This window comes from Monodelphis domestica, chromosome 3, assembly GCF_027887165.1.
Source record: "Monodelphis domestica isolate mMonDom1 chromosome 3, mMonDom1.pri, whole genome shotgun sequence".
Classification (NCBI taxonomy): domain Eukaryota; kingdom Metazoa; phylum Chordata; class Mammalia; order Didelphimorphia; family Didelphidae; genus Monodelphis; species Monodelphis domestica.
In genome coordinates, this window is record NC_077229.1 from 46,526,579 (window position 1) to 46,541,451 (window position 14,873).

Genomic DNA, 14,873 nt, shown 5'->3' on the forward strand with positions numbered 1-14,873 from the left:
CACTGTTACTAGTTATAAAGGCCAGACTACCACCATGCAGTTTTCTGGGTATAAGAAGCTTTCCTTTTTCATTCCTTTTAAAGAAAGTTCAAACACTTTGACAATACTACCCACGTTGAAAAATCACTCATAGCAAAAAAACCCTTACCTCTTTTTCATCTCTAAAAGCTGGTTATTGAGTACAGATCTCTCTCCCTCCAGCTAAAAAGAAAAGAAAAACCATTAAAAAAAGGGTTAAATTTCATGGTAAGCAGCAAGAGGACCAATTATTTATCCCATATGGCATGTCCACAGCTTCCACTGGTATCTACCAATAAAGGTCCAAAAGCAATCGGTTTTCTCTAAAAAATTGGTGAAACTAAAATGTAAATCTGTTAAGTTCCTAAAATGGAATCAAATGACAATACTTATTGCTTAAAAAGTGCCCAAGCCTTTACAACTCACTCTTCAGGAGCTCTAAAGAGTCTTGTCAAAGTAGACAGAATACTGAACTCATTAAGAGACTTGGATTCTAGTCTCAGGTCTACCACTTGTATCTGCATGACATTAATAATTTACCTTTCTTAGCTTCAATTGCCACAATTTTAAAGTGAGGGAGGACTGGAGTATGCATGTGTCTTATCTAAGTACTAGATTATAAATTCCACGAGGACAAAGAATGGTATTGCTTAACTTGGTATGTATCTCAGAGCCCAGCACGGTACTATCCACATAATAGATATTTAAATAAATATTTGCGGAGTTCAACTGAATTGATTTTATACTTTGAAGGTTCATCTACCTTTTATTGCCATAAATTTTACACATACCAATCTGAACTTGTAAGCATTACATAGCAAAGAGAAGAATGTTTAAAAAAGGTTTCTTACAGATATTTTTACCAAAAGTGCAGAAATAATGCAAAAACAACATATGAAGCTCTGAAATTCTGAGTGAAAAATTTCGACAGATAAAACAAGGATTCTTCAATCTCTTGAATTTTGGGGCTATTAGCTGCTATTGATGGTTAAAAATATGTTTCCTAGAAATTCAGTGAGAATACTAAACTTAACCAAGCTTTAGTCCCAAATATACTTTACTATAACTCCATCATGTCGAAGGGGCATATGTATATTCACCAAAATAGAAATATATGTATTATGACAGCAGATAAAATATATACCTTTCCTTATCATAACATTTAGTACACAGCCAGGCCCCTGCTCATCACTTGTGCCCACTTCCCTCTACTCTAGAACTATGACCCAGAACTGGGTCAGGGGTGACAGAACCACTGGATGGTATCCATTTCTGTACTCAGAGATACTGAATAAGTGTTACATATTGTGAACAAGGAATTTGCCCCAGCATCTTTCAAGTCCCCTCCTTCTGTCTTGCTCTCTATTACAATATGCATTCTCTCTCAAGCAAAAGAGCTGCTCACAAAGGTCAAAGTCAAGTCTAAAGCCAGAAGGCACATAATATAAAATTAAATGTGTCCTCCTCAAGGAAAAGCATCCACTTGCCCCCCACCCCCATCCCCAATCAAGAATGAAATGTCTGTTTTTAGCTTCAAATATGTCTGGACTGGACTCTTTATCTCACTTCAAAGGACATCATCAGGGCTCAAGAAATAAGGTCACTTGGTTCAGCTGCAGCTGCTTCTTTATCTTTTCTTACCCTTGAAAACTTAGGGTAAAATTCTTAATTCTTATCCATCCCAAGTGAATAAGGTCATGTATCTTGCTATTTTTCTGATTGGGGCAGACTTCACACCAAGATTTAAATCCTGGCCCCTCAGATGGGGGGGGGGGTCAGAAAGTGGAGGGAGTGGGGAAATCTCAGGAACCTATATAATGTTTGTATTTGTGTCCAGGCATTTGCATTTGCCACTAGGCCTTCCTCATGAGGAAAAGAAATAAATTTCTGTCTCTTCAACTCTTACTTTCTGACTCCAGGTTTTTTATTTGAGTGAGAGGGGCACTCATGCTAGTTTTTATCTCTCACACACAAAGGTATTTTTAAGGCTTAGAGCATGTCAGATGCATCATTTGTAAGTAATTCATATATAGGTACATTTATTAGAAAGTATTCTTATCTATTCATTAATATAAATATGCTAAGGCCTACAAGGGCAGCTAGGTAAGTCAGTGGATAAAGCACCACTCCTGGTGGATTTAGGAAGACTCATCTCCCCAGATTCAAATCTAGCCTCAGATACTTACTAGCTGGGTGACCTTGGGCAAGTTATTTAACCCTGTTTGCCTCATTTCCTTTCCTTTCCTTTTTTTTTAAACCCTTACCTTCCGTCTTGGAGTCAATACTGTGTATTGGCTCCAAGGCAGAAGAGTGGTCAGGGCTAGGCAATGGGGGTCAAGTGACTTGCCCAGGGTCACACAGCTGGGACGTATCTGAGGCCATTCTCATTTCCTTTTCTATCAGATGAACTGGAGAAGGAAATGGCAAATCACTCCAGTATCTTTTGCCAAGAAAACCCCAAATGGGATCATGAAGAGCTGGACATGACTGAAAGGGCTAAACAACAAGGACTCCTACTATTAGATTATACTGCATCCAGTGCTCCAAAGTCATAATAATGCTTTTGTTTAAGGATATTAAGAAGTTCTAGCAATTCATTCAATCATTTTTCTAAGCTAAATTAGTAAAACTTTACTAAGCTTAAAATGTGATGAGAAAATAGAAAGCATGACAATAAATTTTTACCTAAACACACCAAACAACATCACTAGCTTGGGTGCACATGTTAAAAACATTATATGTGGGTTTTTTTTGTTTTGTTTTGTTATGTTGTTTCAGTCATGCCCAACTCTTTTTGTGACTCCATTTGGAGTTTTCTTCACAAAGATACCAAAGCAGTTTGCCATTTCTTTCTCCAGAACATTCTCCAGATGAGGAAACTAAGGATAATAGCAGTCACACAACTAGTAAGTGCCTGAGGTCCCACTTGAATTTAGGAAGATGAGTTCAGACCAGGCACTCAATCCACTGTGCCATCCAACTGCCCATATTATATATAGAATCATTATTAAGGGGATTTGGTCGTGCTAATTAGATAACAGGATAATACTTTTAGTCATCGGATATTGACCACTGGCAAAGTAATGCCTTCTCAATGGGAGTAAAATGATATTAGAAAGCCAGTACTAAAGGGGGACTGAAGAAAGTAGGGAACACACACTTTTATTCAATTCATTCTACATGTGAGATGATTAAGTGAAACTCACTCATTCTCCCCCAATCCTTGACCCAAATCCCCAACCCTGATTACCCACCCACAAAAGACCAAAAAACTCGACCAAGGAAATTACATTTTATATCATTTCAGCCACATCTTTAAACAAGTTAAGTAAAAAATAGCTATTCCATTCTGATAGCACACAGCACATCCCCTATGTCTGAGTATTTCTAGTCTCACCTCCCACACAAAAACAGGCTACATTTCTTTCAAACCAATCTTTAGATGGGGGAAGTAGAAGGTAATGGGGAAGGATGAGATAGATACAGTAACTGTACTTTATAGCAAAGAATTTGCTAAAATTAAGGGGCAAATACAGTTTTGTTACTACAGATTTTTACTTCAGAACATCTGGAATAAAAACTTCTTGATGATAATGTGATATAAATATATCATATATAGAGTCGTCTTTATTCACTCACAGCAGACAACAATATGGCTAAAAAACCCAGTACAGGAGGGCAGCTGTGTGGCTCAGTGGATTGAAAGTCACGCCTAGAGATGTTCAAATCCGGCCTTAGATACTTTCTAGCTGTGTGACCCTGGGCAACTCACTTAACCCCTACAGCCTAGTCCTTACTACTCTTCTGTCTTGGAACCCAGACATAGTATTGATTTTAAGGTGGAAGATAAGGATAAAAAAAACAACAACAACTAACTAAAAAGTCCAGTACATACTACAAAGTTCTCCCAAAATTGAGTACACATGTTGTATTCTCTAGAATATGTAGCTTGAATTGTTAATGAACAAACTAATGTAGTTTAGAAGCACATTCCTCATTCTCATTTCTAACAGTCTGCCGGGGAATAGTGGGAAGGGACTCCTTAAATTCTGCAATGATGGAAGCAGAGAGAGTCAGGGGATATCCATCCATTGGGGAATGGGTGAACAAATTGTGTTATATGTTGGTGATGGAATACTACTGTTATAAGAAATGATAAGCAAGATGATTTTGGAAAGAGCTAGAAAGATCTGAAAGAACTGATGCAGAGTACAATAAGCTGAACTGGGAAAGCATTATAACAAATAACAGCAATACTGAATGATGATTATCTGTAATACAGACTACTGTCAGTAATACAATGATCTAGGACAATCCTAAAAGACTTATGATGGGGAATACTATATACTCCCAGAGAAAGAACTGTTGGAGCCATCTTTCACATTAGTTTATTTATGATTTTATTTTGGGGTTTTGGTTATGTATGAGCTCTTACAATGACGACCAATATGGAAGTGTGTTTTGCATGACAAAAATAAAATTTAATTTTTTAAAAAGGGTATTTATGGGTAATTCTTCATATATTTTACTTTCTACTTAAAACTACTGCTTCCTAACCAATTGGTGATAATACTTTATACTTCAATATTTCTATGATTTTGCTATTGTGATCATTTACTCTATAGATCTAGGGGGTAGCCCACCTAGGTCGTCTTAGGATATAGTCTTCAAGAATTGCTATGGCTGAAAAACTTAGTTGTCTGGTAACCAACTTGGTGAAAAACTTCTCTAAATATAACAGATCTGGTCTTGAGAAAATAGATAGATGTACTATATGTAATTAAACTGGTCAAATATGTCTTTCCAGTCTGGTAGAACTTGTGAAAATTTATACTTAGCTGAAAGTCTAAAAGAACCTGGATTACCCCCATTCTAGGACTATGGCTAAATCAATGCTAGTTGATTTGATTAATTTTAGGGAAAATTATACCATGCCACATGATAAAAATAAATGTTCACTGCACATGCATGTCTGAGAAGGTGGCTAATTATAAACAGCATATTATTTATGGCTCTACTGAAATGACAGCTCTAGATTCTAAAAGAGATTTCATTTATCCTTTGGTGATTCCAAGAAATTCATGACCAAAAATGAGCCATAAATTGTCTCATGTATCCCTATTCCATAAGCAAAGGTTAGCTTATTGAAATTCAGTATTTGTTCCCTAATGGTGACCTGAAAACACAAGATAGCACATATTTTGATACTTGGAAATACAGAGTCAGACTTTAAGGGGGAAAAAAAAACATTTAAAGTTTCTACCTAATGGTGAATAATCCTGCTGGCTAATTCTCACTATTACTATTTTGCAGAGAAACTAAGATAAACTAGACACTCAGATTCCCTCAGCTATGATTCTAACAAGCTTGGTTTTCTGGCATGCTGAAAAATACCAATATTTTCTTCTCATCCTAATGATCCTTAGGTCAATGAAAGATTAAACTATATTCAGCATAATCTGTCTCACAAGTCAAGGAAAATATTAATATAATTTAGCAAGATTTCCACCAAAATAATTGTTAAGTATTCATGTTTTCAATTATCTAGTAAATTCACTTATATAGAATATCTCATTCACTGTTGGTACCATATAACAAAGAAGTGCTATTGTCCTCAACATCTCAACACATCCAGAGATCTTTCTTGGTCCTAGAAAAGTAGTGATCCAGAGACGAAAAGTGCTTTTTTAACATTAAAAATGGTAAATTTTACTTGAGAGAGAAGGAACAAGGAATCTTTTTTTTTGGATATTCCTTCAGTTGGGAGAATGCATGTTTGATCAAAAATATAGGTAACAGGGGCAGCTATCTGGCATAGTGGATAGAGTTCCAGGCCTGGAGTTGAGAAGCCCTGGGTTCAAATCTGACCTCACACTGTGTAACCCTGGGCAAGTTACTTAACCCAGATTGCCTAGTCCTTCTGTCTTGGAGTTGTTACTAAGACAAAGTAAGGGTTAAAACAAAAATAATAACAGATAAGAGACTTTAGTGACTCTGTTCTAGCTATGTCATCTTCTTATGAAAATATATAAGCAAATCAAACAATTCTTTCTATGACATCACAATTGTAAAACACTTCCTTCTTTCTTTTTTATTTTTTTATTATTTTTTCCTTCTTTCTTAAGAGATGTGATGTTTAATGCATCCAAGAAAAAGCAGGAAATGTAAGGAAGAAAGTTAATTCCTGTGTTATCCCCGAAATGAAATAAATCTCAATATTCTATTTCTCATAACCTTTTGTTTTATCTTTTAGGGGGCTCATGGGGAAGAATATGCACTGAAACTAGGGTAAAGGGCAGAAATTCTTTCATCTCACAAGAGCCAATTACTGTTTCTACCACTTTGCTCAAATGTTAAAGCTAGGGGAAAAAAAAAGATAAACTAGGACTAAAATGCAATGTTTTCCAATTTATGATGTGTTGTTATTGTTTTGTTGTTTCAGTCATGTCTGACTCTTTGTGATCCCATTTGAGGTTTTCTTGGCAAAGATATTGGAGTGGTTTGGCATTTACTTCTCCAGCTCACTTTACAGATGAAGAAACTGGCAAATAAGGTAAAGTGATTTTTCCCAGGGTCACAAAGCCAGATTAAAACTTTGAGAGATATATTCCTTACTCCATGCCTAGCACTCTATCTACTGTGCCATTGAGCTGTCCCATATGATCAGTAGGGCTATTTAATTGATGTGGGTATCTTTAGCTTTCCAAAGAGAAAGACAAAGAATAAGAGTATAGGAAGCCTTGGTTTCTCCTAGCAATAAGAAATATGAAATAAAATAAAAACATCAGGTTACAGAACAACTTATATCATTTTTATTGAAAAATTAGTTCTCAGAAAAATATACTTAAGTTTTACCTACACTACAGTGCAGGTGGGGAGAATTTCTCTTTATTTTGTGGATAATAACCTGCTCAAAGTCATATATATCTTATTAGTAAGAGAAACAGGTCAAGAACAAAGCTTATCTACCCAGCACATGGCTTTATCTGTCCTTTATCTTCACCCTTGTTGCCTTATGTCCCAGCATGAAGAGATTGAACTTCACATATTTTTTCCCAGTACCACTTTTCTCTAAGTAAACTCTACCTGTCTAACAAACAAAGGTAATGTACCACACTCTGATGGAGGATGATGGCTAATATCTATCCCTCTATTTGGAAGGTAATAAAGAGAGAAAATGAAGGATCTTCATAGAAACAAACCGCACTGTAGCTATTCTTTTGGATTCAGAGAAAATAGAAACCAAGATAACCTTGTGTTTAGGTAAGATTATTCCTAAACCATTCCATCTAGATGGGTAACCCAGATAAGAATAATCTCTGAGTCTCATGGTTATTAGCATTTACTAATCTACTCTATCATAAAGCCCATTTTTCTAATACCTCAAAATTCCATATGCTTTTAGTTCAAATCTATTCTTTTCATGCTTAAAACCTTGCCAAACTTTCTAAGACTCTCAAGAGCCAGGCTTTTAGAATTAGTCCAACTTTGGCCAGAATTAAAACTGGAAGCCATTTATATGCTGAATGTTTATTTCTTCAATGGAGTACTAGTTTTAAGGTTCCTAGGTCCTGAGAGAGAAGATTATTAAGGAAATGTGCATAGCTGCACATTGCTTATTTTGAAGTCTGGAGAGACCTAAAGCTTGACTATCTTACACTTAGGAACATTACCTGTGCCTTAAAAGAAACTGGCTTGCCCCAAAAGCTTCCATTCCCCCAAAAGATCAACATTACAGCTCTCAAACTCTACAAATAGGACATACCTATATTCCATTCAAGGCCAAACAACCTCTGACAATATGAATGAAAGGAGAATCTTAATTCCATTCATGAATGCCCTCTGGGACAGTACTGGCAGTAGCTGGTAGGGGTGAGGAAATTTATTCTAATTTCCTGGGTAGGGATGAGGAAATTTATTCTAATAAGTCTTTTAAGTGAAAAAGTATATCTGAGTCCTGATAGGCTATGGCATTCTGTGCTCAGATAAAGTTTTGAAGTATAAAATCTAAAAGGAACATAAAAACTAGTTGTTCACAAATGACATGTAGAGAAGATGACACATGATAAAATTCCTAAAATGACTAAAAAAGCTATTCTGGGTTTTTGACATTTAAAATAGAGATGCCACGATCTAAAACAAATTACATATAGGCAGATCACTGCAAACCATGTGGAAAATAGCAAAATGCCATTAGAGGGGGAAAGGCACAATACTAATAATAAAACGGTCAAGTTCTATTTTTAAAATGATTCCTAAGTTACTGTTAAATGTAATCATCTAGTATTGTGACTGAAATGCATAATAACTTGGAATAAAACTTAGTCAATTCCTATATACAGATTACTATGTCCAATTGGACCATAATTCTTTTATAGATTTAAAACACTTGTTTAGTTTTGTCTCCCCTTTGTTAGAAAATTGTATGAATCAGACTTAGTAGTTATGTCAGAAACCCTTTTGATAAAGTCAATAGGCAAGTGGCTAGAGTTTGTTTTGCCTGTAGCTAATTCTCACATATATCCCATGTATCAATGCATACAATTACACCATCATTTGGAAATTATGGCCAATAAAGGGGATTAGTTCATTTTAAAATAGCTACTGACCCCCAAACTGCACATGATTCATATTAATTTTCCTAACAGGTTACTACGGAAATGGAAGCTGAATGAGAAGAACCTATTTCCCTCTAGGCTCATGAATAAAGGGCTTCTTACAAGGAAATTCTCATTTCCAAGTTAACTGTAAACCTCGAGGGGCTTTTTGTTTACCAGACTTCATGAAACTTTGAGCTACCCTATTCTAGAATCAAATAAAAATTCCCTGAGGACCAAGTAAGACATTTTATATCAAGGCTGTAAAAGCACATCCCACATTGCTCCACCATATGTGACTGAATGATGACTCCTGATGCACTGTCCAAGACAAACACATGGGGAAAGCTACCATGCAAAGACATCAGCATCCCTTACCTTTTGATGACTCGTGACCTCCTCTCTGCTTCTTCCCAGCTCCTCGGTAAGTTTCAGGTTCTCCTCCTGCAATGTTGAAAGCTGTTGGGACTTCCAAGCTGCTGCCTGCTTCAAGGCTTCTCTGCAAGGACAGGGAGTGCAGGGTTACCATAGAAACAAGACAGGCAAGAAAAATGGTGGAAGAGAAGCAGCTTTCCAGCCTGAGGCAGAAAAAAAGAGTTCTCTCTGGTCACGTGCCTAATGGGAATTTATAATTGGAAAACACCTATTACCCTAAGCAGAAAAAAGTAGAGAGCTTTAACCTCTCAAAATCCAGATGTCACTTCAGAAGGCCATAATGTAAGTGCTCACAATACCTACTGAGCTCCCACACTACACTCACTCACAAACAGGACAATGGTCATCAGAGTTTACTGCCTGCCAGAGTCTTAAGCTCATTATTTAAATGCACAGATACATTTCATATTCACAGAGTAATTTATCGTGTCATTTCCTGAGCACATGCTAGACTGCCTAGCTTTGTAATCTGTTTCCCCTGGCAAGAAAAGAAATCTGATGGTCCCATTTGCTAGTATCTGATGAAGCTGAGAAATGACGTGCATGTGAATATATTTTTAGGACAACTAGAGGCAAAATGCCCTAGAGAGAGCAGTTTTCTAATTACATAAGGCATGTTTAACTCCCCACAAATGAGAAATGTTACCCTTTCCCAGAACTGATTTTTCATAAAAAGAAAATAAAAATACCACATAGAACATGTACAACCAACAAATACATGGATCTATCCCATTCAATGCAAAAATCAACTAAGTCAGTTATTCGATTTATTAGCTAAGGCATAATTTCATTGGTATTTTTGCCAATATAATCACTGGAATTAATTTTATTAATATAATTGCACAACAAAAGGTGTGGATGTAGCTATGAGTTGGAGGTAAACATATGCTTGTTAATTTCCATTGAGTGAGTTATGATACAAGGCTGAATCCTAAATCTTGGTCTAAATTAATTTGATGATGCATCAACACATCTATATTTAACTTCAGTTGTCTATAGGTAGTCAGACTTGATATTTTGATTTCTCTTCTCTGATTTTTTTTAAAACCTATACCTTCCATCTTAGAATCAATACAATGTATTGGTTTCAAGGTTTCAGAAGACTGGTAGGGGCTAGGTAATGGGGACTAAATGACTTGCCCAGGGTCAAACAGCTAGGAAGTGTCTGAGGCCAGATTTGTCTTATAAGGTCTGGCTCTCAATCCACTGAACCACCCAGCTGTCCCTAACTTCTCTGACTTCAATCACAGTTTACAAAAGTTTAGGGGAACAGAAAGCAACATGGTTTAGTGGGAAGAACATTAGATCTGTAATCAGATTCTGGACCTGGATAAAAATCCTACCTTTGCATGATAGCTATTATTGCCCCTTCTCTGAGTTCCAATATGGTTATATTTCTATCTGATGGGAGAGAAGGCAAAGGGAAGATGTATCCAAGGCCTGAATTAGCAGCATGGTGATGAGATTAGAAGTTATTAATCTATCCTAGGAAGAGCATATTGTTCACAGAAGTGGACACCAGACAGAGCTAGGGCTAGAAGGTTTCTAGGATGGCATGCCAGTATTGAGGAACAGCAAGAGAAAATGCCCAGACCTGAAATATGGAGTATCTTGTCCAAGGAATGAAAAGAGGGAAAGGATTTGGAGATAATAATAATGAATTTAATTTTGGACATAATGAATTGAGATGGATAAGATGTGTCTATGTCATCCAGTTCCAGATATCAGTTGGAGATGCAAGTCTAGAGGTCAACAGAGAGGTTAGGGTTAGATGAGATTTGAGAATCATCCACATAGAGATGATAATTAAATGCATGGAAGCTGATGAGATCACTAAGAAAAACAATATAGTGGGAGAAGGGCCCAGAAGGACCCTGTGGGATACCCCAAATTATTGGTCATGTCCTGGATGAAGATCCAGCACAGAGTAGGAACACTCTGACAGGTAGAAGAATGAGGAGAGAGTTGTATCCTAAAAACAGATGAGATGAGAGCATCAAAAGGAAAAGAATGATCAACAGTGTCAGAGGGTGTGGAGAGATCAAGAAGGATCATGAATATGAGCAGGCCACTGAAGTATTTTCAGTCACTCTGAAATAATTCTCTAGTGCTAGAAATACCTTTGACTCTGAATCTAAACCAAAAGAGAGATGGGGAGGAAAGCATATACAAGGAGACATATTCAAGAACATTTTTTATACCAGGTAAATTGCCCATAAATCCACCAGGATAAAGCAGGTAGGAAGTAGTTTTATAAAAAAGCTATTCATGAAAGTGGATCCTCTCCTGGAAGGTTCAAGAAACCTCATCACTAGAAGCCAGGTACTATGGCTTTCTATGAAATCAGATGTTACGGAAGTTCACTGAACATTTATTTGTAAACATCCCTTTCAAACATACAGTATGTGAAATAACAAGGACTTCAAAATATATCTGCACTTCCAGAGTGACGCAATTAATGCTTTGAGGTATGTAACTGGAAATATTGTGCTTTTGAACTACATTTCCCAGGAGCCCACTGACTTCCTGTTGTTATGTGCTGACGTAGACATGGGGATATAGCGGGTGGGGTTCCTGGTCTCAGCTCTCTTTGCTTCCTGTTGGTGACTGTGGTGGAGCGCAGGGTTTTTTGAATAGGTAGATTAGCCATGGGCACGTGATTTTTATTTTTATTCCTTTATTTCTAATGATCATTAATAAATCTCTTAAAATATAATTTTTGAAATTGTTTGAAATTAAATTTATTTTTTACAAGGATGGCATCCACTGAAGTTGGAGAAAGAATTCTCAAATTTTTAAGCCACGTTTCTCCTGACATGCCACGGGTTTTCACCCCCTCCCCAAACTCAGAAAGAACTCCAAACTCTCTTCGAAGCTGCTGCTGCCCTGCTCCTGCCAGTTTTGCTTTCCCATTTTCTGTCAGCTGCCCCACCCACTTGGCTGCTTTAGTTTAAGTGACTTAGTAGGGGACTCTTGGAGAAGAAATAAACCACTTTTTTCTCCCATCTGCTTGAGCCAGCATTCCTCGCTGCTGCCAATCCAGACTCCTGCTAACTCCCAGCAGCAGGAATCTGCTGATTATGTTCCGGATCTTGCTCTTGTTCTTGATCCTTCTCTGGCTCCAACTCCAGCTTTTGTTGCTGTTGATGTTCTTGTTGGTGCTGCTGCGTCTTTAGAACACACAAGCTGGGAGTCCTTGGGCTGATCTCTGGGCAGCTGGTAAAAGCCAGGGTTATGTTTTCTCTAGTCCTGTCCTTTTGGCAGAGGAAGCAAGCTGCTCCCTAGCATTTTGCCCGATGGGAGAAGGGGAAGGAAGCTTACTCTTCCAAACAGGAAGAAAAATTGCAAGCATGGCTCACTCTTTGAAAGAGCAGTACATTGCCAATTTCAAACAGTTCCCAGTTTTAGGATGCTTTTCCTTCCTACCATTCCTGGATGCAATGGCCCTTGTGATTATCTTGCCTGAGATTCAGGGGAGAAATTAATCTCCCTACAACCCCTTGACATTTGGGCCTGCCTATTCTCTAAGATACATCCAATTTGGGATTCCTCCACACCATGTTCAGGAAGGAATTCTCGTCACTATGGGAGATCCCAGAGGTGTGACAAAAGGAATCTAAATGGATAGGGAAGGAACTTTAAAGAGTCTGGAGGTGAAATTTTTAAGCCTTTCTGACTCCATTGTTTTATGAAAGTCTCTGTATCTTATTGTATTTTGCTGATTGTCTGCTTTTAAGATTAAATTTTGTTGTTCTAAATTCATATATTAATCTGAACAATACTATTCTGTTAAACTGAATCATTTTAATCTACTGTGTTTTGGCTATTAGATATATTCTGTTACCTTTCCCCCATAACTATATTGAACAAAATATCATTGTATAAGCCATAAACAGCCTTTTCTTCCATTTTGCCTTTGTTAATTGTCACATAGATGGTGGATGGACTCCATCAACCTGGTAAACAACCTTTGGAGAATTTAATGAGCTAAATATCTCATTGATTTTAAGAGGTCTTCAGACATGATTTTTAGATTTTTTTCAATAGCTCTGACTAATCATTTGCCTGCCTCTGAGTTATTAGTAACAAGGGGTAAAGGGTCCATTTAGTACTTGAAGTGAAGTATGATAGCATTATTATAATCCCCACCTCCACATTTGCAAAAATGTAATAGATGAGACATATCACAGTCTTATACTAGAGGAACTACAAAGTTGTTCCTAAGGCGTGGTACACCTGGATGGCTGCCAAGAGGAAGCATCTCCCATTTGTAACTCTTCAGCTTACACTCCCCTTCCACCAGAATAATCTAGATCTCTTAGTGATGTTCTAGACCCAAATATCTCAACCAAGGTTGAAAGATTTGCTACCCCTGAAAAACTTGTGAAAAGTATTCATGAGTCCATAGGGTTCTTTTTAATGTCATACAGCAACTCATGTGAAATATGATAGTGTTTGTTTACTATTGTCATTAAATGGGCTATTATAACAGGATTTTGATACTTTTTGAATGTGCATTACCTGTTGTACTACTATTCTTTAGAAAAAACTGTTACTTTGTGAAAATCATTTGCACTCACACAGTGATTCATAGCCAAGTTTGAAAAAGAAATGGATCCAATTTTTGGTTGAGAAACCTTCAATTTCTTTTTCTTCTCTAACTGCTACTGCTAGTGTCTCTAGTTCAATGTTAAATAATAGAGGTGATAATAAGCATCCTTGTTTCATTCCTGATCTTACTGGGAAGGCTTCTAGTTTATCCCCATTGCAGATGATGTTTGCTGATGGTTTTAGATATATAGTGTTTATTACTTTTAGGAAAGGCCCTTCTATTCCTATACTTTCTAGTGTTTTCAATAGTTATGGGTGTTGTATTTTATCAAAAGCTTTTTCTGCATCTATTGAGATACTCATGTGATTTTTGTCGGTTTGCTTGTTAATATGGTCAATTATGTGTATGGTTTTCCTACTATTGAATCATCCTTGCATTCCTGGTATGAATACCTGGTCATAGTGAATAACCCTTGTGATGACTTGCTGAAGTCTTTTTGCTAGTATCCTACTTAAGATTTTTGCATATATATTAAGGAGATTGGTCTATAGTTTTCTCTGTTTTTGACCTGCCTGGCTTTAGGATCAGTAGCATGTTTATGTTGTAAAATGAATTTGGTAGAACTCCTTCTTGGCTTACTCTGTCAAATAACTTGTATAATATTGGGATTAGTTGTTCTTTGAATGTTTGATAGAATTCATTTGTGAATCCATCTGGACTTGGGGATTTTTTCTTAGGGAGTTCTTTGATGGCTTGTTCAATTCCTTTTTCTGATATGGGGTTGTTATGGTAATCTATTTCTTCCTCTGTTAGTCTAGGCAATTTATATTTTTGTAAATATTCATCCATATCACCTAGATTGCCATATTTGTTGCCATATAATAGAGCTTAATAGTTTTTAATAATTGCTTTAATTTCATCTTCATTAGAGGTGAGGTCTCCCTTTTCATCTTGGATAATGTCAATTTGGTTTTCTTCTATCCTTTCTTTAATTAGACTGACCAGTACTTTGTTTATCTTATTTGTTTTTTTCAAAGTACCAGCTTCTAGTCTTATTAAATCAATAGTTCTTTGACTTCTAATTTTATTAATTTCTTCTTTGATTTTTAGGATCTCTAATTTAGTCTTCATGATTTTTAATTTGTTCACTTTCTAGTTTTGTAATTTGCATGCCCAGTTCATTGACCTCTGCCCTCCCTAATTTGTTAATATATGAACTCAAGGATATAAATTTCCCCTTGAGAACTGCTTTGGCTGCATCCCATAGGTTT

General features: G+C 36.7%; 1 protein-coding gene across 24 annotated transcripts in view; it reads right to left on the minus strand.

The window, feature by feature from the left end:
• CLIP1 (CAP-Gly domain containing linker protein 1) overlaps nucleotides 1-14,873 on the minus strand; it is a 162,715-nt gene that overhangs the window by 13,542 nt on the left and 134,300 nt on the right. For all 24 annotated transcript variants that reach the window (XM_056821831.1, XM_056821829.1, XM_001364467.4 and 21 more), the window contains 2 exons: nucleotides 8,994-9,114; nucleotides 149-201 (listed from right to left, as the gene is read on the minus strand). In XM_056821831.1, coding sequence (XP_056677809.1) covers nucleotides 149-201; nucleotides 8,994-9,114 — 174 coding nt within the window. The remainder of the gene's footprint in view (nucleotides 1-148; nucleotides 202-8,993; nucleotides 9,115-14,873) is intronic.